Source organism: Perna viridis, chromosome 13, assembly GCF_037379345.1.
Source record: "Perna viridis isolate PV_CMFRI_1.1 ecotype Kerala chromosome 13, ASM3737934v1, whole genome shotgun sequence".
Classification (NCBI taxonomy): Eukaryota; Metazoa; Mollusca; class Bivalvia; order Mytilida; family Mytilidae; genus Perna; species Perna viridis.
The window spans coordinates 5,577,024-5,598,058 of record NC_142457.1 but is presented as its reverse complement, the minus strand read 5'-3'; the positions used below and the strand labels follow the sequence as shown (position 1 = coordinate 5,598,058).

At 34.3% G+C, this 21,035-nt stretch overlaps 1 protein-coding gene across 3 annotated transcripts in view; it reads left to right on the top strand.

Annotated features, from left to right (window-relative positions):
- Window positions 1-2,224: 2,224 nt before the first annotated feature.
- The window catches only part of LOC148599360 (spermatogenesis-associated serine-rich protein 2-like), a 38,532-nt gene continuing 19,721 nt past the window's right edge, over window positions 2,225-21,035 (top strand). The window contains exons 1-2 of one of the 3 annotated variants that reach the window (XM_088557330.1): window positions 2,225-2,370; window positions 20,911-20,996. In XM_088557330.1, the coding sequence (XP_088413456.1) occupies window positions 20,955-20,996 (42 nt within the window). In that variant the 5' untranslated portion in view covers window positions 2,225-2,370; window positions 20,911-20,954. Of the gene's footprint in view, window positions 2,371-4,746; window positions 4,811-9,929; window positions 10,171-20,910; window positions 20,997-21,035 lie in introns of those variants that run through there. The other 2 variants (XM_088557331.1, XM_088557329.1) reach the window with 2 other exon arrangements.

Sequence of the window (21,035 nt, the reverse complement as noted above, 5' to 3'; positions counted from 1 at the left end):
TTAATTAAACTATGAATACCCAGCATTTTTTGTCCTAAGTTTAAAAATAGGTACTGGCTATTCGATCGGACCCGGTTGAATAGCAAATCCATCATGCTGTACAGGCTTTTTGATTGGGTTCCGTTGAATAGCCTTTCCTTGATAGCTATTCAACTGGATTTTGACAGACTTCGTAAAATCGAGCTGTTATATTTCATCCTATCATTATGTATAAAATTAGATTATGTCTAAGATCACTCCTATTTGGAGGGGTGATTACAGCGTAAGTAAGTAGAGAATCGAGAATAACTAAACAGTAACACCATCACCTCTAAAGGACTTCAGCGTACGTACATACTATGTTACAGGTTAAAATCACAATATTCATTTCATTTCACAGTAACTGTTACTAACAGAGTTTCAATTGACGAGAATAGCGTAGTCCTCTTTGTGTCTATATCATTAGGTTCTACTCATTCCTTGTAGCTCTTGGTAGTTAACAAGTTTCGTGCGTTCTAGTTACGGCTTCAATTCAGATGATGGCTCTAGAATGAGCTTGAGTAGATCTTTTTAGGAAGCTGTCAGGACCCTGGTGATTTTTTATGAACCTTGCTGTTATTGACATAAATTTGTGGCGTTCCTCAGACAATAGTGTTTATTCTAGTATAAAGTGTTTAGTGTCTCCTGTTCCTTCTAGCTTGTCCAAATTGAGTTTGTCCTTTTTACTGGTTTACTGTCCATTTATTTTAAGGTTGATTTCGGCTCCTTCTGACAAGCATCTTTGAATTTTTCTGTAAATCGAAATTTGTGTTTATGATCCTTAACTTAATCCGTTCACGATCAAGTTGCAGTACCTGACATTTATCATCGATCTATTCATGACCATTTCTATTGCTTAACAGTATGACGGGGGTGTCTAAGACGTGTTTAAGTATACCCAATTAGTCAACCAAAAGTGGAAACTCGAATTTTAATCACCGAGACGGTTTATTCCAAACTTAAAAATTTCGGCATTAGAGAATAGTACTGTAGCAATGAATGTAGAATTCGATTCCTACGATGAACTCCGTTAAACTCGTGTCACAATCAACAAATTTCAGAAAAGCACAATTATAAACTTGAAGCAAATCGCAAATATAACTACAAAATGCAATACTGAGCAACTTCAGGATCGGTTGGAATTATACATATACTGAAGTGTGGGTAAAAATTTCTATCGGAAGTTATTGAAACTAAAAATATCGGAACTGATGATGAGTATACAAGCGAAATCAGCATCAGCGTCAGATATTGAAAATTCAAATGCATGTTGTGTAAGTTTCCGTCTCATCAATGCAGCCTAAACTGGTGAATATATTCTATTGCTTCTTTACAGTGTTCATAAATTAACGATTTCCTGACAGATTTGGAGGCTAGAGATACCAATTCTGACAGTTGTGCGGTCGATGTTTCTGATTTTTCGACACTTGTTTTACTGCCAGTAGTAAAAAGGAGACGACTAAAAGGGGCCATGCAGACGGTTGTTGGATTGCCCAGTAAACGAAGGTGTAAACGTGGCAATGACACTATGATCAAACCTTGCAACCTGAAATCTTCTTAGCAGATCTAACATATGATGCATACAATGTTTGTCAGTGTCATTCATGGAAAATAACACTGTATTTACTTGAACAAATCTTGAAGTTATATCAAGCACATCTTCCTTAAAAATATACAGGAAAACATTTTCAAATGGCGTCGATTTGACAACAGAACTCGGGTAACCTCTTTGCGCGTTGTCTTCTGCCTAACATCGGAAGTGAAAAAATCTATATAAGGAAGGAAAATTGACATTTGAAAAAGAAAATATGTGTTCACTTTCAAGTAGACACCCAGCTTTCGTTGGGCTAAGTATGACTGAAGGTAATACTCATAAAACTAGCTAAAACTGGCATGACAGGAAAAATTACTAATTCTTTAACTTTTTCTTATTGCCATCGTTGTTATTCCCTATTGCAATCGTTCCGTGTTCCGTGATTTGCACATGTATGCATTGGCACCTGTTAACCTACATGCAATTGGCACGTGACGAACGATACAGAAAGTATAATCCGAGAACAATCCAAACAACCTTGTGTTTGAAAAACTAGACGACAAATGGTAGAGGTGTATAGAATTATGTATAAATAAAATCAAGCAAATCAGTGCGACAGCTGGACTGAAGGCGAAATAATAAACTTCATATGAATCAATATTAACTAGAAATCAGCAATTTTCTTTCATTGATGGGTAACACTGCATAGTCAACCATTTTTATAGATTTTCCTGGACTGTTCAAAGTTTTGAAAGTTTTTTTAGTGACTGACTTTAGTCCGCTTGTGTTTCAAGGGACATTTCACGCGTTTTATGCAGGTGAGATTTTTAAGGATGTAATCTGTTAAGTTTTAAGAAGTTCTGTTTTTTTTTTTTATTTAAAAAAAAAATTGATTAGTTGGATGTCCTTCCTCGTACTATTGTTATATGTTTATGAAAACTGTCCTATGTGGTAAAGATAAGTCACTGATATTACTTTACCTTTTATTTTGTCCTGCTTGAAAGTGGGAGGTATATGTGATCATGCTGTCCGTCCGTTCGTTCGTCCGTCCTAGTTTTTATTCGCAACTCTTCCTCTTCCGAAACCGCTGCATGAATGGATTTCGATGAAACTCGCAAACATTCTTCATCAGATGATGCCACAATGCTAATCCTATTTCACATTTCATTCTGAACGACTTTTGGGGCTTCCTATGTGGGTTATTGAAAGGGACGGGGCATCACACAGTGAGTTTTTCTAGTTTCGTTTTGTGTTGTCTTATTACCATTGTTAATCTTTCTGTATTATGACTTATATAATGTCTCGCTGAGATTGAATATATATATATCGGTATAACACGTGCTTATCAATTTAAAGTTCCTGGTATTGACAACAGAATTTTGACTTCTCATCGGTCACTCAATAGAACACTTTTTGATATGATATCCGGGTTTTCAGCCAAGAGTAAGAGAGGACAGTTAAATTCCCGTGATTAAACTTACATTTCTTTAGTGCAGTTTTAATTCGACGGTCGTATGCTCACCTTATTCGCGATCTTCAATGGAAAATTGACAAATTATGTGAAATAAAAATTAGAAAATCGCAGAAATCCACTAAAATCTAATGATTTCTCAAGTAGTATATCAATGACTTTGACGCATTGCTATTGTTTGCTGTTTCCCCCCCAATATTTAACGATATTGACGAAATTGCCATTGCAACACATATCGTGGTAAAATATGAATTGTAAATCGGTTTTTGGAATGATTGAGATAAGTTTTGGAAGATACCAGACACATAGGGGCTGGTTTTGTCAGTTGAAATGCACACCAAGTATTATGCTCTCTGACATTAATGTCACTTTCACATGCACGCCACAGACTACCACGGCTCCCTGGAATGTATTTACCAAAATCACAAGGACATATTCTGTGTATGTAAGATGTCCCATTTCCTTAACAAAACTATGTTGTTGCCCAAACTTGTATGTCTTTAATTTTCGTACAATTATGGTGTTGCCAATAAAATACATGCAGATATTGAAAACCCTCTTGGGCAAACCCCGCACCCTGAGGCAATATTTTTCCAAAATCATACTTTTCTTGCACTTTTAGGCAAAAACGATGTTCTTAACCAAACATACTGTTGCTCCACACTTTTTGGCAATGATATGTTGTTGTTCACATGCACTCATCGGTAAAATAAAGTTAATGTCAGAATATGTCCTTATTGTTTGGTAAAAAAAGCGTTATCCCTGGCTTTTCCGATTCCTTAACCTTAAAACCCTTTCTGTTTTCCCGCTTTTCATAATTCTAAAACTTGCTCTTCATGTTTCGCTCTTATTGTGTTTCCGTTGCTGTCTTGTCCGGGGCGTCTCCTCTGTTGCACCTTCAGTATATGTGTTACTACTCCCAGGGGCGGATCCAGGATTTTATGAATGGGAGACTTAACTACGAGAATCAGCATAAAAGGACATGTTTAATGAATGAATGTGATACATTGCCAAATTCAATACGATATTTAGCAGATTACGATTGTTTTTTTTTCTTGAAAAAGGGGGCGTACGCCCATTACGCCCTCACCTGGACCCGTCCCTGACTCCTTTTTCAATCACAAATACTTTGTGTAACGTATAAGCAATTTCTTTATTTCCGGTTTAACAAGGGATTCAGACCTATTCGAACTAGTTTTTAGGTATGTTTAATTGTGTAATCTTTTTTTTTTTCTATATTGGCCAGAGAGGGGGACGGTTGCGATCCCACCAAAGTACTTTAACCCCTCAGCATTTTTGTCCAGTCAGGAATTTCTGGCCTCTATTTTTATTGTAAGTTCGCTTTTATGATGCTGCAGTATATAGGGATAACTATTTCGCTGTGCTTGTGTATAATGTTGTTTTGGGACCAGCTGCAGCGAGAGTTTTCTCGTCGTTCGATCATTGAAGACCAATTGATGCCCTCGAGCTGACATTTTTCATTCCTGTGGGGTTGTCTCTTTGACAAATTCGCCATGCCCATTCTTGTTATATTATTAATAATAGAAAGTGACGTTGAAAGGAAAGCAACCGACAGAGGTAGAGGTCCTGGATAATATCCCCGAACATCATGAGTGCCACATCACTTGCATGAACAGTTTCTTATATTGCTCTTTCCTACAACTATTTCTGAACGTTTATACAGCCATTTTAACCCTGACTTCTACTATCAAAAACGTAGGTCATTCGTTATCTACTATACCATTGATAAATTAGAATTTGGTGGACTACTTCACGGAACACAAAGTGTAAGTGAATTACTTATGCTCTATCGACTCCTCATTTTTCGGGCGGTAGGCGATATCAGTTTTTCCCGTCCTTCCCTGGGGTATCACCAACGCTTTCAACACACTAACAGTAAATATTTTAGATCAAACACTTTGTCCATATATTTATCTAAATTGTGATAATAATCCGTTCAACCATTTAGGTTTTACTCGTGGCCTAGTTTCGTTTTTGAAACATTTCGTGTGCAACTATACAATGTACAAGTATATGGTATAAGTGATCGAGCAATGATTGATTTGTCTAATGCTCAGTGATTTACTCTCTATATATAAACCATAAAACTTTTGACTTACATAATTCTATGTATTTCATGTACTACTGCTTCTCCACGAGAAACGCACACACAAATGTACAAGGTTCCATTTTAGGTGTATTAATCCCCAAAATTAGAGTATAGGAAAGCTTGGTTTTAATTACCAATAGAATACATTATTTTTACCAAAGACTCATTCATGATAATATGGCTTTCCTTACTGTATCTACTGAATATCGGAACTTCGCAAATACATGTACTTACTAGTAGAATTATATTACTAGGTCTGTCAAATACATGAATAAACCTTACTCCAGCAATGCTAGAGGTTGTCTTACAAGCTATTTCAATACTCCTTATTTTACTTTCGGTGGTCATAGATGGGGTTAAGTTACTGTGATAAGTGGGGTGAATCAGATATGGATTCTCACGAATTCAAAGATTTCTTCCGGCAGCATTACCTTTTGTAACAGTATAAAAACTTGATTTTTTCTACCTAGTACACCGCAATGGCGGATCCAGGGGGGTGTGCAAGGAGTTTGGCCCCCTTTTTATTGGAACAATTGTCATTTTCATGTGACATTTTATATGACAAAAAAATGGCAAATAATGTCCTGAGGAACCTCGACCGGTACCCCTCCTTTTCAAAGTGTCTGGATCCGGTCCTGCACCGCACTAGCTATAAAGTCAGTTGAACGTCATCGTTGGTTTTTTTATAAAAAGATTTGCTTATCTAGTATTAGGTTTTACGTAGAGAAAAGGCTTATTTTATGATAAAATCAACACACTAATTCTAACAAAAAGTACTCCGAGTATAAATTTCAGGTCGACAAAATGCTTGTCGAATATGGGAGACGTGTTTGAACAGACCACCCGAAGGTAAACTAAAGGAAGGGAATTGTGTGCCACTCTTGGCCGATCTGTTCCTATATTCGTATGAAGTCAGATTTTTACAAGGACTACTACAGTAAAAGAGAAGCGAGTATAGACCAAACCTGCAATTTTATTTTTCGTTATTATTAAAAATCTGAATAATCCTAGTTAATTTCAAGATTTCCAATTTCTAATCTACCTAAATAAGTTTGAAGTTAAAGAGAAAACTGACAGTTCTTCTTCTGCCTGAATGATACCCAGACCTTAATTTATACAAAGATAATACAGTACGTTTGGAATTGAAACTTCATTACAAGGCGTGATGATTATGACTCTCTAATTGTAATTTCCCCTTTTAAGTGGCAATATACCAATATCCCCAGCCTTTGTGGTATTCATTTCACAGTTGATTCGTATATTACTTATTTCGAGTCTTTGATCTGTTCACAGACATGTTTGTTTGTTTGTTCGGGTTTAACGTCCGAGCAGCAATATTTCAGCTATATTCAGACAATGAACATGAAATTGATGATAAAATGAACATGAAATGATGATGAAATGAAAAAGGGAGGGGACAAAAGGACAATGGGGTCGACAAATTTTGTTTGCCACTGGAAATAGGGAGAGGTGGGTAGGGTCGGGCAATTTAGCCTCCTGTTGCAGAGCCCTATGGTTCCTACTCCGGGAGAATACCACAGTTGGGTTCTTTAACGTGCGAGGAACGTGGCATCATTCCCAACACGGTGCACCAATATGGTTTGCGGTCAGGTTTTCCGTATTATAGCCTGACAACCCCAGCATGTAACACGCCAGGGGTATCCCATTCCACCACCTGGGGCACACATCCCAGTTGCTCTGTTGGCAGAGCGCCCTAGCCCCCGGCTAAGGTTCTGAGCACTATTTAGTCGCCTTTTACGACAAGCTTAGCGCTGCTGCAGGCCTATTCTTTTAACACCCGGACCAGCACGGGGCTGTTCACAGACATTCTCTGTTGAGAAAGGATATTTTCAAAAATACTTCTAAGTCAGTGATACGTTCAATCCTTGTTGATTTCACCACTAGAGAAGTTTTACGGTCGTCGTGACAATTTGATTGCATGGCCGATATATGAAGTGAGACAAGAAGTCTTCAATAAGATTCTACATCTCATAATCATGGACCTGTAATTAAATATAGGTCTATTGTGTAACCAGATTTGCAACTTACCAAAATTGACACGTATCTGCTGCATTGGCGTAGCTCCTTTGACATAAGTGCGTTACATCAAGTTCAAGATCAAATAAACCGAATATTTTACATATATAGTTTGTATTGTCTGATGTTTTATGGTGATTCTTTAATATCTTAATTCAATTAGTTCATTTTCGAATAATTTTTTTTCATAATATCTGCATTGTTTACTTCATTTGCGTTGAATCGAATGATATCGTCCAAGTGTGAATTGTTTTTGATGGGACCCTTTGTGATTCGTGTCACGGAGCCGTGTAATTGTTGTTGGGCCATTACCGTATTATTCTCACTTGAAGAATGACGGGTGCCACTGACAGAGCAGGATGTGCTCACCCTCCTAATGGTGCACCATACAGTTACATTTAGGCGCACTGTTTCGCACACCAAGTTGACCCGGTCTAATTTTGTAAAACTTGACATTTGGTGGATATATTGTTTAAATGTAGTTAAGCATTTATATATGGGCAGATGTAATATATGTATCCGGAACGTTTCAGTCCCCTGCTGTATTATGGATTCTCTCCTCAGTATCAGTTGGCTGATTTTTTAACTATATATGTATACCTTATTTCGCACGAAATTGCGAGAAAATGAATCCAAAAAGGGTGTTATTTTTACATTTTTTCACCTCTTTCATGCTTGCTTTCATCCTGTGTTAGTTTCTAAGTGCCTGATATTTTATAAAACATAGTATTTGGCTGTTAGTTCTTGAAAGGCACCCCTGATTTGTACTAAAACTCAGTAGTATTTTTTTCAGCATGTTACCATTGCCTCTGCATTTTATGAAAATAATCACTGAATTACTTATTAATTACTTGAATCTCCACACACCATGGATTACATAAATTATGTACTTTTAATGGAAAAAAAAGAAACACTAGAATTTTCTGTATGAACTGCCTCAAAACAGCTTTATTTCAACAAAATGAGACCAAATTTTCAGTAGTACAATCTAAGTACTTACTTTCACATTATTTGAATTGTCCCATTATTGACGCCTTGGTATTTTGGTCATTATTTTCTCGAATTTGCCGTGAAAATTGTCTACTGCCGTAGTATACGCACACCATTAGCAGATCTATTGACTCGCAAACACAATTGAAAGAAGGTTCAATGACTACATTGAACTGATGAAAATACATGATCACTTCAACTGCGAAATCAAAAGATCCCAGCCTCCGTGTTTTCTATGCGCACGAGTTTAATCCATGGAATGTTTTTTTTCTGTCCATTTTATGGCGTTTGAATATCATTTGGTAAAAGTACATACGTAGGTATAGAAATATCTTCTAAGGGTACAGTGCTATAAAAAGACATAGGTAATATCGTGCCATCACCTAGGTCAAATGGAGTTATTGAACCCATTAAATACAGAAGAGTAGTGTAAAAATGTTCAACCTATGGGTAAATTCAGACAAATTTCTGCAAAACGTTGTAAACTGATAATGGAGGGTTATGTAAATCACGTGTTTGTTGTTGATAGTCGCTCTGAAACTTGTATATACAGGGGTGGATCCAGAGTAAAGAGTTTAAAAAATTCTGGCTTTTAATCGTTCATCTTTGCCAAAATTTTGCACGAAATTATTTTTTGTCAATGAGTTAGACCCTGGATTTCTCTGGACCCGCTAATGATCTGGTGGATCACACTCCTCCCAATTACACATTCTTGAAGATGTCTTTTTTTATATTCGGCATATAACTTCTGTGAGGTTGTGTCAACTCTTTACATATATACCTGTTAATATTGAGCTATTGATTCTTTCAGTATGTGAGGTTTTCGATAAATTCAAGCTTAAGTAAACGACTCTACAAACTGGAATTTATATGAAGGTAAAGATCGAACTATGTTTCGGGGGATGAAAAAAAAGACGTGATTATTGTATTTTATTGAACTTTGGCTGTATGAGAAAGAGATAGCAATTTCTGAAAAGTATACGGTTTAGGTGAATATCGGGGTAACGTTGCGAGAAAAAAAATATGTTTTCGCAGGAAGCCAAATGAATGCATGGTTAAAAGGTTACAGGGAGTTATATAGTTGACTACGGGAAAAAAGAACTTTCTAAAGTATTAAACTGGAGAACTGGCAAAAAGTTTATTTTTTATTCCTTCTTATTACTTGTCCAGTTTTCTCATCAGGTAATGGTCATTCAATCACGGGAAGACCAACTCAGTTCGAATCCGGCTGTACCACTCGCCGTTTTATCTACTATATGCACTTAATAGTAGAATCAATTAAAACCGGTAAATCGCATACCTAAACAAAAATTTAAAGTACCGATTTGTTTATTTATTCAGATACTGAAACTAAAAATAGACTGGACTTTCAGGAAACTCCTTTTGATCTTCGGGTTACAAAATTTTGTATTTTTGTTTGTTCATTTTCCAAATTTAAGAATTCACGGAGTGGGTAAGTTCCCTGGTTTAATACATAAATGATGTTTTTTTTATTAGATCAAGGAAGTTGTAGTTGCATTTGTCGTGATTAAAAATTATAATCGAATTGACATGAATTTTGCAGTATATAGGCGAAACGAACCGAGGCAAACACATAGTTATTATTTATATGATTCAGGGAAACATATTTTACATGCTGAAACAAAAGGAAAAAAAAAAGATGCACAGTGCATGTGAAGTCGACATGTAGCTATCATATTCCCCCTTAATATCTAAATTTAAGTAAAATAAAATGGACGAACATGCGTATATATTTTTATGGTTCTAGCATATCTACAAATTTATTTCGACTTGAATTTTGCTCTGGCTTTTTGAAATTGTTAATAATAATAAAAAAATCATTTCTCTACAAAAAGAGACTACCAAACCCACAAAAATCTTCGGCCTTTTCCGGATATTTCCGACATAAACAGCAGAGGCAGCATTTCCGGTGAAAAGTGGCAGCAGCTCTCTAAGTTCAGAAGTTCACAGTATTAGTAGTGATGGCACGTAAAAACACAATAAAATCAGGTAAATTTGTAGGATAATACATATGAATCCTTCGCCCTTCATGAATTTCATCTTTCGCGGCGTAATGTGTCATTGTCCAACAAACGTGCACTGCACAAAATCACAAGTTCTCTACCTCTGCCTCTGGCACCGTTGTTAGTTCGTTCTGAATTCACGGAAAGGTGAAGGAATCCATAGAGCCCAACTCATTCTTTCTGCCTGAAAAGTTTCTTTTATCTGGTTTATTCAAAATATTAAAAAAACAAAGAATAACCGGCTTGTTATGCAAGTCAACTTCTGCCAGTTTTTGACATGGGTTACCTCCCTTATGACAACAATAAAAGTTACACCCAAGAAAACAAATATACTGTCATTTCTTTTTCTAATTTGGAAACATTGTTTGGGAAATTTAGATGTTAAGTATTGTGGAATTTGAATGTGTTGGAAATTGGTTTTCTTCTAAATACATTTTAAGTATTATTTGAGTAATTGAGAGAGAAAATTCTACATGGACTGGAGATGATGTAGTTTGACTCTACATGTACAATTTCTAATTAACATTTTTCTTGTAAATGATGTAATAACTAGTGGCTAGCCACAGGTTGACAGTTTTAGGGATAAGGGTAGGTACATATCAAGATGTATAAACTATTTGGTGTAAATTGAGCAAATTTTATGCTTGTCAATAGGATTAATAGCTTTGTCGGTCCTATGAAAATTCTGCAGATCCAATAATTTGCGATAAATTTAAATGCTGGCAGGCATACTCAATTATGCTTGTGCAAATTAATTTCCAGACCACTAATACCACTTGACTGAAAACATATGACTTGTGCCATTTTGGAAAAGTTGAAAGTCAACTTCAGTGTACCATAAACAGGAAAACCTCATTGACTCAAACAGATTTCAGAACAAAATAATTGTCATTTCACAGTATATTGCAAATTGCCATGTTTTTTCATGTGCAAACATTACATGTACCTACATTATGTACAATGAAGTTACAAAATCAAGCAGGGCAAGTTTGTTATTCTAGTTGAACATAGAACTTAATAAGTTTGGGTATGTGTGAAAATCAGAAATTACGGAATTAGAAAGTCTAAAAATTTCATTGTTCATTAATATACTTCATTCAACTTATTAAGTGAATTACTGGATGTCAGTCAAAAGAACTAAATATGTTGTTCATTGGGACAAATATTTCAATAGGTAAGTCAGTCCAGTAGGGTAATTCAGCTGTTAGTCTTGTGGTAAATATGTGGACTGGACAACAGGACCAACAAATTTTGGCAGTTCTGAATTATGTACATGTATATGTTTTACATGTACAAAAAAGTATACATAATTCATAGTAAAAATTCTTGATTTGTTTCTTTGACCATACGTGCCAATCATATAGATTTATGACAGGTATAGGTGATTAATAAACAAGAGTAATTGGGAAATACAGTGCTGATTTGCAATGCATGAAGCAAATTTGAATACATGGCACACACCAAATGAACACGTTAGAATTCATTTCAGCGCAGCTAAAAGAGGTTTTGGAGAACCTTGAGGTGTGTTGAGGTTATGCTTCGAAGGCTAACTTACGTAGAAACCTGGAAGCTCACTCAAAATCAGTTGCAGAAAAATGTATTTGATAGATTTTAAAATCTTGCTTTTAAATGATCTTTGAAAGTGTTAATCCCACATAAGGGATTTAATTAACACCTTTAGAGATTTTTACAATTGTAACATGAGGATTATCCCATCAAGTCTGACATCACGCTGAAAGTGAGAATCATGTCCATAAATGTACAGTATGAGAAAGAAAATTTTCCATGATTAATCATTGGTATAGAATAATACAGATTGATACTGAAAAGAAATGTACAAATTTGAATGGAATGGTCATATATATATATTGTAGATTAAAATTGATTAAATCATTTGACCACTTTTTCTGTCTATCAAATACAATATGTTATTGTCTCCAGTTCCTTCAAATTCGTAACTGGATTTAACTTCGCTGTTGTTTTTGGCTGATAATAAAATGAATATCACCTACAAAAATGTACATGTAGTTAGGGTTTGGTTATTAGTTATTCTTGATTCTCTTTATTACAGTGTGGTTTGTTTACACAGTAGAATTTTTGTTTGAATGATTCATTGTACATGTACATTTACATGGAGTTTAAACTTGGATTTACATGTAGTACTTGTGCCTTTTTGTACATTGGATAGATTGAGTACTACATTGTGCATATAGTTTAAACTGGTAGTTAGTTCTCTTCCCTTTTTGGACATTGGATAGATTGAGTACTATATTGTACATATGTACATGTACATGTAGTTGTAGTTTAAACTGGGAGTTAGTTCTCTGCCTTTTTTAGACATTGGCTAGATTGGGTACTACAATGTACACGTACATTTTTTATGTAATTGTCATCTGTTAAGAGTATTGTATAACTAATTAACTATTGAGGTTGAAGAAATCTGATAATCGACAAGTAATACAAATGTATGTAATTTGTTAGAAGATCTTGCTGGAAACAAAAGAAATTCAAATTCGCTAAAACTTTTTGTGTATTTGTTATAAAGCAAAACTACTAGTTATGAATATGTGACAAGAAGTTTAAACCCATTGTCTTCTGAGAATGAAAGCAGTATACGTATATAAAATTATTAGTTGAAAAATTGTGTAATTTGTTGAAAAAATAAATTGAATTGGAGAAGTGATTTCCATAGTTTTTTCCTAAGACATTGTTCAGCAAAGTTTTTTTGGGCTCAGCCAGACTAAAGTTAATTAGCAAATTGTTTTGAGAACTTTGTTGATTTCAGGCAAAATGAACAAATGGTTGCATGGACTTCCCTTTATTAAAACGTAGATTGACCCCTGACCTTTGTTGGTCACATTTATACATGGTGTTTTGTATCTTGCTACTTACATGTACCAATACATGTACATGTAGACCCCATTAGTAATTTTTTCTGTTGTTTATTTTGCCAAATTGTACCAAATACTGTCGCATATTTGCACAAAGGACTTGAACACCATTCTTTTCAGTATTATTAAATAATAAAGTGTTCCCACTCCTCAGATTTTGTTCTACTGATAAAACGACAAGTTACATGGACATGTAGATTGTATTAATTTCATTTTTAGTAGTAAAAGGAATTGAATAGCACTCTCTCATATCATAGAATAATTTTTTTGTCCATTACCACATTATATCTGTCAAGATTGTGATGCACCAAGACACCTGTGTAACACCCCTGAATGCTTAATTTGGGATTTAATATTTTCACTGAGTGGATTTTTTAAATTTTGAAAGCTAATTAGACCTTTGCATGGGCAAGTTGTATAGAAACATCATTGGAATGCAGTGAGCTTTACTTAACTACCAATCCATGTAAAATTTAAACACTGCCATGGTAGATGTTAATGTAGAGGTGATTCAAACCCATAGAGAAACAACAATGTTTTGTCAGTCTACAATGTAGAAAACCCCCTGAAAACAACAATGTTTTGTCAGTCTACAATGTAGAAAACCCCCTGAAAACAACAATGTTTTGTCAGTCTACTATGTAGAAAACCCACTGAAAACAAGGTTTTATCAGTGTACCATGTAGAAAATCCCCAGAAAACAACAATATTTTGTCAATGTACATTGTAGAAAACCCTATGAAAACAATGTTTTGTCAATGTACAATGTAGAAAACCCACTGAAAACATTTTGTCAGTCTACAATGTAGAAAACCCACTGTCAACGTAAATATACAATGTAGTCCTATCTGATGCAGATCTGTGTATTAGAGAAAAAAATAAGTTTTTTTAAAACTTAAAACTAACCAAATCAAGAATCATATACAATCTTCATTATTGTTAACTGAAAATTGCAATAACTAATTGACAAATTAAGACTGGTTAGATGGTCTGAAAACTGTTTCTGAATTAGGAATAAAAGTACATGTATTTTGACTTGTATGTATCACCTCCTTTCTGATATTTATAAAGACTGGTACTTAAATATCGTTTTTTATTCTGTATTAGGTCCTTGCTATATCAAACTACTCTTTACATATTTAATTACTCAATAAGTCCATTCATAACTAAAGCTTTTATAAATGGAAGTTGCTGCTTTAGAACATTTGAGTAAATTGTATACAAATTTAATATCAATATTTAAAGATAGATCTATTTATCTTTGGGGTTTGCCTTTTCTCACTGCCTACACACATAGTGCCGATAAATTTTTTTTGCAGTCTTTGCAAAATAGCATTATGATAATTATCTAAAATCTGTGTGGGTCTTATCTTATCTCATACTAGTATGGATTTAAATCTAAAAGTGAAAATAAAATGGTTTTTGCATGTGTACATGTACATATAGTTCCGTGGGAATTTTAACACCGACTAGTTTTATTTATTGCTTGAACTCAAGAAGTTCATTTACATGTATGTATTGATCAGATGTAAATAATACATTGTAAATACATGTACTCGAAAATCTCATAAATTGTTTGATCTTGAAATACATTTACACAATTAGTAACAATTTTAAGTCTTGTTTTTTAAAGAATGAAATGGGGTACGGAATCCCTCTTTTTTACTGGACTTCTTATCAGTCATCACATGTGTAATTACATGTGCTTGCAAAAATGAAATTGAGTTGATCTTTAAGAAAAGATTTTTTAATTGAGTAAACCGGTAATGGAATTTTGCCCCTTTCATGCTTATTGATTCATTTTCCTGGTTTTAACTTTGCAAATATAAGTGTTTGCATGATACCAATATTTTATCCTGATGTCCTGGTTAAATAATGGGTTAATAGATGTACATGTATGATCAAGTGGGATGGGTATATGTACAGTATACTAGGAGCATTCATTTTGTATGCTGTTATGTTATGCCTGATCTCCCAGTTATGGTAGATAACCTTACTTTCATTGTTGATCCATTTAGCAGGGATTTTTAAACTGATTTTTTTGGGCACAAAAGTGATTAAGTACACTGTAAGTAATCTTGTTGTCTCTAAGTAGAATGAACATCATTTTGTTGTTGAAATTGTGTTGCCCATTTGTAAATATGTTTACATCTGTTTTGTGATTACGTAAGGGGCCAGAAATAAATATTTTCATTTATGTATTTCCTATGCTGCAAATTTTTATTTTACAACTGTCACTTGAACTTTTGCTGTGTTGAACATTTCATCATAATCAATCCAAATTAAATGCTCTGTCTGTACAATGTACTTGCCACAACTGTTCAGGCTTCTACTTATGTGGTCATATCAAGTTGTATTCTGTGAAGTGTTTTATTCAGAGGGAGCAGACTCAATGTGTGGATTAGTGAAGCTTTTTATTTTTGATAAGAAGTTATTGTCTAGACTCTAGAAGCTTAATTATGATGATGTACATTTAAAAAAATTAAGTCCAGAAATGTGACATAGAATTATACAACCATTTCCATTCTTGAATTTACATAAATTTAATTAATTAATTATGCTACCTTTTCCCCTTAAACATGTTTTAGGCCTTTTTATTGCATGTGCATGTAATAGTGCATGTTTTCATGAATACAACCTTGTTAGCAAAATATCAAGGCATATCCATGTATCTACATTGTACATATATTTTGTACATGTTCTCATGTTCTGTATGTGTAGGTCATATAAATTTTCAAAAGACTTTTCTTTCAAGTGAGTACAAATCAATGGCATGGTTCAGTTATGTTATCATCAATAATATCTTAATGTTCATATGAATGCCTTAATTTTCCTATTGTTCAAGGGAAGGGGATCGAGGTCATGCAGTTGAGAAAAGTAACATGAAAATTGGGACTTTGGGAAATGAGATCTAGGAATTTTATACCAGATTTAAAAAAATAAATCCTTGATGAAGACCATTACATTTTACATTGTATTGAAGTCCATGAGATGATCTCTAGATGAAACTAGAGTGATAAAAGGATTTTGTGCATCTCATAAATTTCAATTTTATTATGTACAGATCTTGAGACAATATTTCAAGTCACAATTAGGATTCGAGGCATTGTATAGATGGGGCATATGTTGTATGTTATTTCCAATGCTGGCTAATAAGAACTTCCTGTACAAGGGGGGTTATGCTTAGGTGGACTACAGTTTCATGTATAAATGGGGGTATGCCTAGCTAGACTACAACTTCATGTATGAGGGGAGGGGGGGTTATGCCAAGCTAGACTACAACTGCATGTATGGTCGGGGGTATGCCTAGCTAGACTACAAGTTCCTGTATGAGTGGGAGTATGCCTAGCTAGACTACAAGTTCCTGTATGAGTGGGGGTATGCCTAGCTAGGCTACAAGTTCCTATATGAGTGGGGGTATGCCTAGCTAGGCTACAAGTTCTTGTATGAATGGGGGTATGCCTAGCTAGACTACAAGTTCCTGTTTGAGTGGGGGCATGCCTAGCTAGAATACAAGTTCCTGTATGAGTGGGGGTATGCCTAGCTAGACTACAACTTGCTGTTTGTACTTGATTGGCTATTGGTACCAATCTTGTATTGTATATTCCTGAGTGGGTGTACATCAAAACATGGAGGCTAAAAATGTACATGTAGTGAGCTTTCTTTTGCCTTCTCTAATTTTTGTTTTTTTAGCAAATGATTATCCTTTCATCAAAAGTACTGGGTAAATATCAAGCTATGAAACTAAAAACTTGTATTTTCATGAAAAATAATGTGTCAGAAAAGGGGTATGTTTTTTTTATGAACTCAAAATAAAAGTGAAAGTAGAAAAGTCTACTTTTAGTTCAACCTGTTCTTGTGCACCAAAGTTCATGCCTTTTTTCTAAATTAAAATGCACCTAAAATGATTTTTGACATTTCCTTAATGGAAAAGTTACATGTAGATTTGATTTCCTGGTCTATTTAAAAAAAATCATGCAAATTTAATGTTTACTATTGAAGCATATGGGGCAAATAATACAAGACTGAGAACTATTGAGTCATGTGGATATTGTCAAAGTCCCGAATTTAAATTTCACTTTCCATATCTAGTTTTAACTGCCTTATTTATTGGGCAGATGCATTGAAGTTAGACATGATTAACCTTTTGAAATATTTTCTTTTTGATAACACTTCTTGTCGTGTACATGTACATGTATGATGCAATATAAATTATTTATTTTACCTGATTTGACCTAGATAAATACATGTATTAAATATTAATCAATGTAATGATGTGAATATTGACATGTAACAGGTCATTTATTTTCATTACTGATAATTAAGTTTAGTCATGTGAGCTATTATAAACAACTATATGTACTGTCTCTCATCCACAGGCCATATGATATTTTTCTATATTGATATTACTAGCCTGTAAGTGGAATTGATTCAACAACCCCAACAATTTTTATCAGGCTCAGGATTCGGACTACTGTTATTATTAACCTGAAGACTGTGATATTATGCTTTTCTGTATAATGCTTCAAATATGGCTATAGCATTAAAATTCTTTTTCTCCGTTTTGTATCTACCTAATAACTTATGACTTAAGTATAAATAAATAATAAGCTTGAAGAAACATGTTATATTTTGAATCAATTAACCAGTAGCTTTTACTAACAACTGACGTCAAAGTGTAGTTATGTTTTATTTAAACCTTATATGGGCAAGATGTAAAATTAGGTATGGATTTATTGTCATAGACTAAGTTGATTATTAGAAAAATAAGTTATGGATACATGGATTTTCCAACATACTTGGGAGTCTGTTAAAAGGTCCCTTTCCCAATGAAAACTATTTCAAAATAGTGTGATATTTACAAAATCATTGACTTACCTCAATGATTTTTATTCCCAAGGGATCAGATTGCTGTGTAAATATTTCCCAAAATAGTTTTTACAGGATCTTTCCCAAAGTACCCAGATTAACCCCTGGCTAGTAACATTTGCATGCATGCCATGTTATTAAGTGATGTTTACAGTTTTATCTATTTGTACATTCATTATTTTTACAGTCTAATTAAAAGTAGACCTGTTAATTGTTCTATTCAGTCATTACATGTAAAATCTAACAACTCTCTGGTCTACTTTCTGTTCTGATGACCTTTCTGATCATTCAATTAGAATTCATCTGTCATGATTTTGAAAGTATTATTCAGAAGGTAAAACAAGAGGATTCTGGAAAGGTCATCAGAACTGAAAGTAGAACAGAGTGTGGTTAGATCCTATGTGCAGTGACTGAATGGAACAATTGATAAGACTAATTTTAATTATATTGATAGCTTCACTGCTGTCTGTAACTTGGAGATCCTTTCATGAGAATAGTTAGAAAGGCATATGATCATTTTAGCACAATTTTGGCCTGATAATTTATATTAATGATACATGTTAGTTCCATGATTGCGATCATATAATTTGAAAATGGGTTACATGTATTTTCTATTGCTTCAGAATTTTAACAGGCGGACCACTCTTTTAACATTTTTTGCAACATTAATGATTTTAGACTTTGCATATGAGGGACTTAGGTTGATTATTGTACTAAAACAAGATTTTCTTTTGATAATATTCCATAGTGTTGTTGTGATTGATTATTTGACCAGTGGGGGACTTCATTGAAATCCCATTCTGTCCCTATGATAAAAATAATAACAGTTAGATCTATTAATTATGTAATTTCCAATCAAACAATTCAGACCCTTTACATTCAAGACATCTTTGAAGCTCCATCCCTGTTATCTTTTGGTTACAGTTGTGTTCTTAGATCTTATGATAAAAAGGCAAAATTAAGATTGCCCATAGGACTACCATGAATTTTTTTCAAGTAGTCCTCTCCAAAATTAGGGTGGCACAGGACTACTGGACAACTGTAAGGATCAAACCCTGCATGAACATATAGAAAAAAAACTGGTTCAGTTCTTCACTCCATGTTTTACAATCCAAATGAAGACACAAGTCTGAAGTTTGTAAATAGGAACAGGAAAGTGCAAGAATAAGCAGTTATCATTTACAATAAGGGATGATTACAAGCATGAATTTTACATCATGTATTGAGCAGCTGTACAATGTTTGTTTGATCAATACAATCATTGTATTCAATTCTTTGAAATGTTTATAATGATTTACTTTGTGACTGTTAGTATTGACTTTTATTATTAGGCCATATAGATTATTTTTTCTGGTTCTCTATCTCCTGTCTAATGGTTACTTAGATTCCTAAACTACTATTTGTCTTGTCATTAATATTTTTTTTTATTTCATCCACCTTTTTTAACAAACATTAAGTCTGTAGGAACACTAGCAGAAAATTATTCAGCAATAATTATCCTACTTCAATTCAGTCAAGATGTAGAAACAATTTGATTAATTTGTTGGCCTAAGTTAGTCAAATTGTAAGTGGTATTTTTATATATATTTTATATTTTTAAATAGCCACAAGGAAACACAATGATGTGAAACCTAATTCTAAGTGGTAGACTGTTCTAATTAGTGCTGTAATATGTAGTATATTGAAATAAACAATAGTAAAGGCTAGATTGTTGATTTGATTTGAAATTTTAAAATGATATGAATTTTGAAAGATTCACACTTTGAGGTGATTATATGTGCCAAAAGTACTATCATCCATTGCATTTGTTATATTAAAGGTTTAAATGATATTTAACAGTAGTCTGGGCACTCACTCCTACCTTAGTCTTGGACCTTTTATCTCTAACATTGACACTGTATTGAGGACCTTAAAATTTTGTCAAGTGGATCTTCAATTTCAAATTTCAAGAAATCCTGTTTCTTTCACGCTTGAAGCCATTTTAAACCCCGCTCTTTTGGTAATAAGATAAATGTTAATAACTTGAAAAAAAGTATTGCTAAGTTGAATTTACTTGAACCATAAAATATTTACCAATGGTGATACTACATGTAGTAACAAGTGATGACTTGTTATCAGTGATGATACTTTTAACAACTGGTGACACTTTTTACCAATGGTGAAACTAGTAACAAGTGATGACTCTAGTTGTCAGTGGTGATACTTTATGACACACAGTTTACCATTTATGATTCACAGTTTGTCTCTTAGTATACATTGTTCACGATATAAGATACTATTAATCATATGCAATGCATTTTTTACAATAGGCAATAATACACAATTTACCATTTTCATTGCTAGATACAAATGTACACTGTAAGTCATTTATAATATTTGTTTGTTGGGGTTTAACGTCCGAGCAGCAATATCTCAGCTATACTCAGACGATGAAAATGAAACTGATGAAAAAATGAACATGAAATGATGATGAAATGAAAAAGGGATGGGACACAAGGACAACAGGGTTGACAAACCTTGATTGGCACTGGAAATAGGGAGAGGTGGGTAGGGTCGGGCAATTTAGCCTCCTGTGGCGGAGCCCTATGGTTCCTACTTTGGGAGAATACCACAGTAGGGTTCTTTAATGTGCGAGGAACGTGGCATCTTTCCCAACATGGTGCACCACTATGGTTTGCGGTCAGGTTTTCCGTTTTATAGCCTGACAACCCCAGCATGTAACACGCCAGGGGTACCCCATTCCACCACCTGGGGCACACATCCCAGTTGTTCTGTGGGCAGAGCGCCCTAGCGCCGGGTTAGGGTTCTGAGCACTATTTAGTCGCCTTTTACGACAAGCTTAGTGCTGCTGCAGGCCTATTCTTTTGACACCCGGACCTGCACGGGACTCATTATAATATACCAGTGTGGGTGAACACATCTATCAGATAAATAAATAATGATTCTTGTATTTTTTGTATTTTCAGATAACCCAGGATCTATACATTTTGATCCTAGAACCAAGTCAGTAATGGCAGAGACATCTCACCTTCAGGACAATATCAAAGAAAAAGTAGGTTTTCAAAATCATATTAGTTGGTACAATTCACTA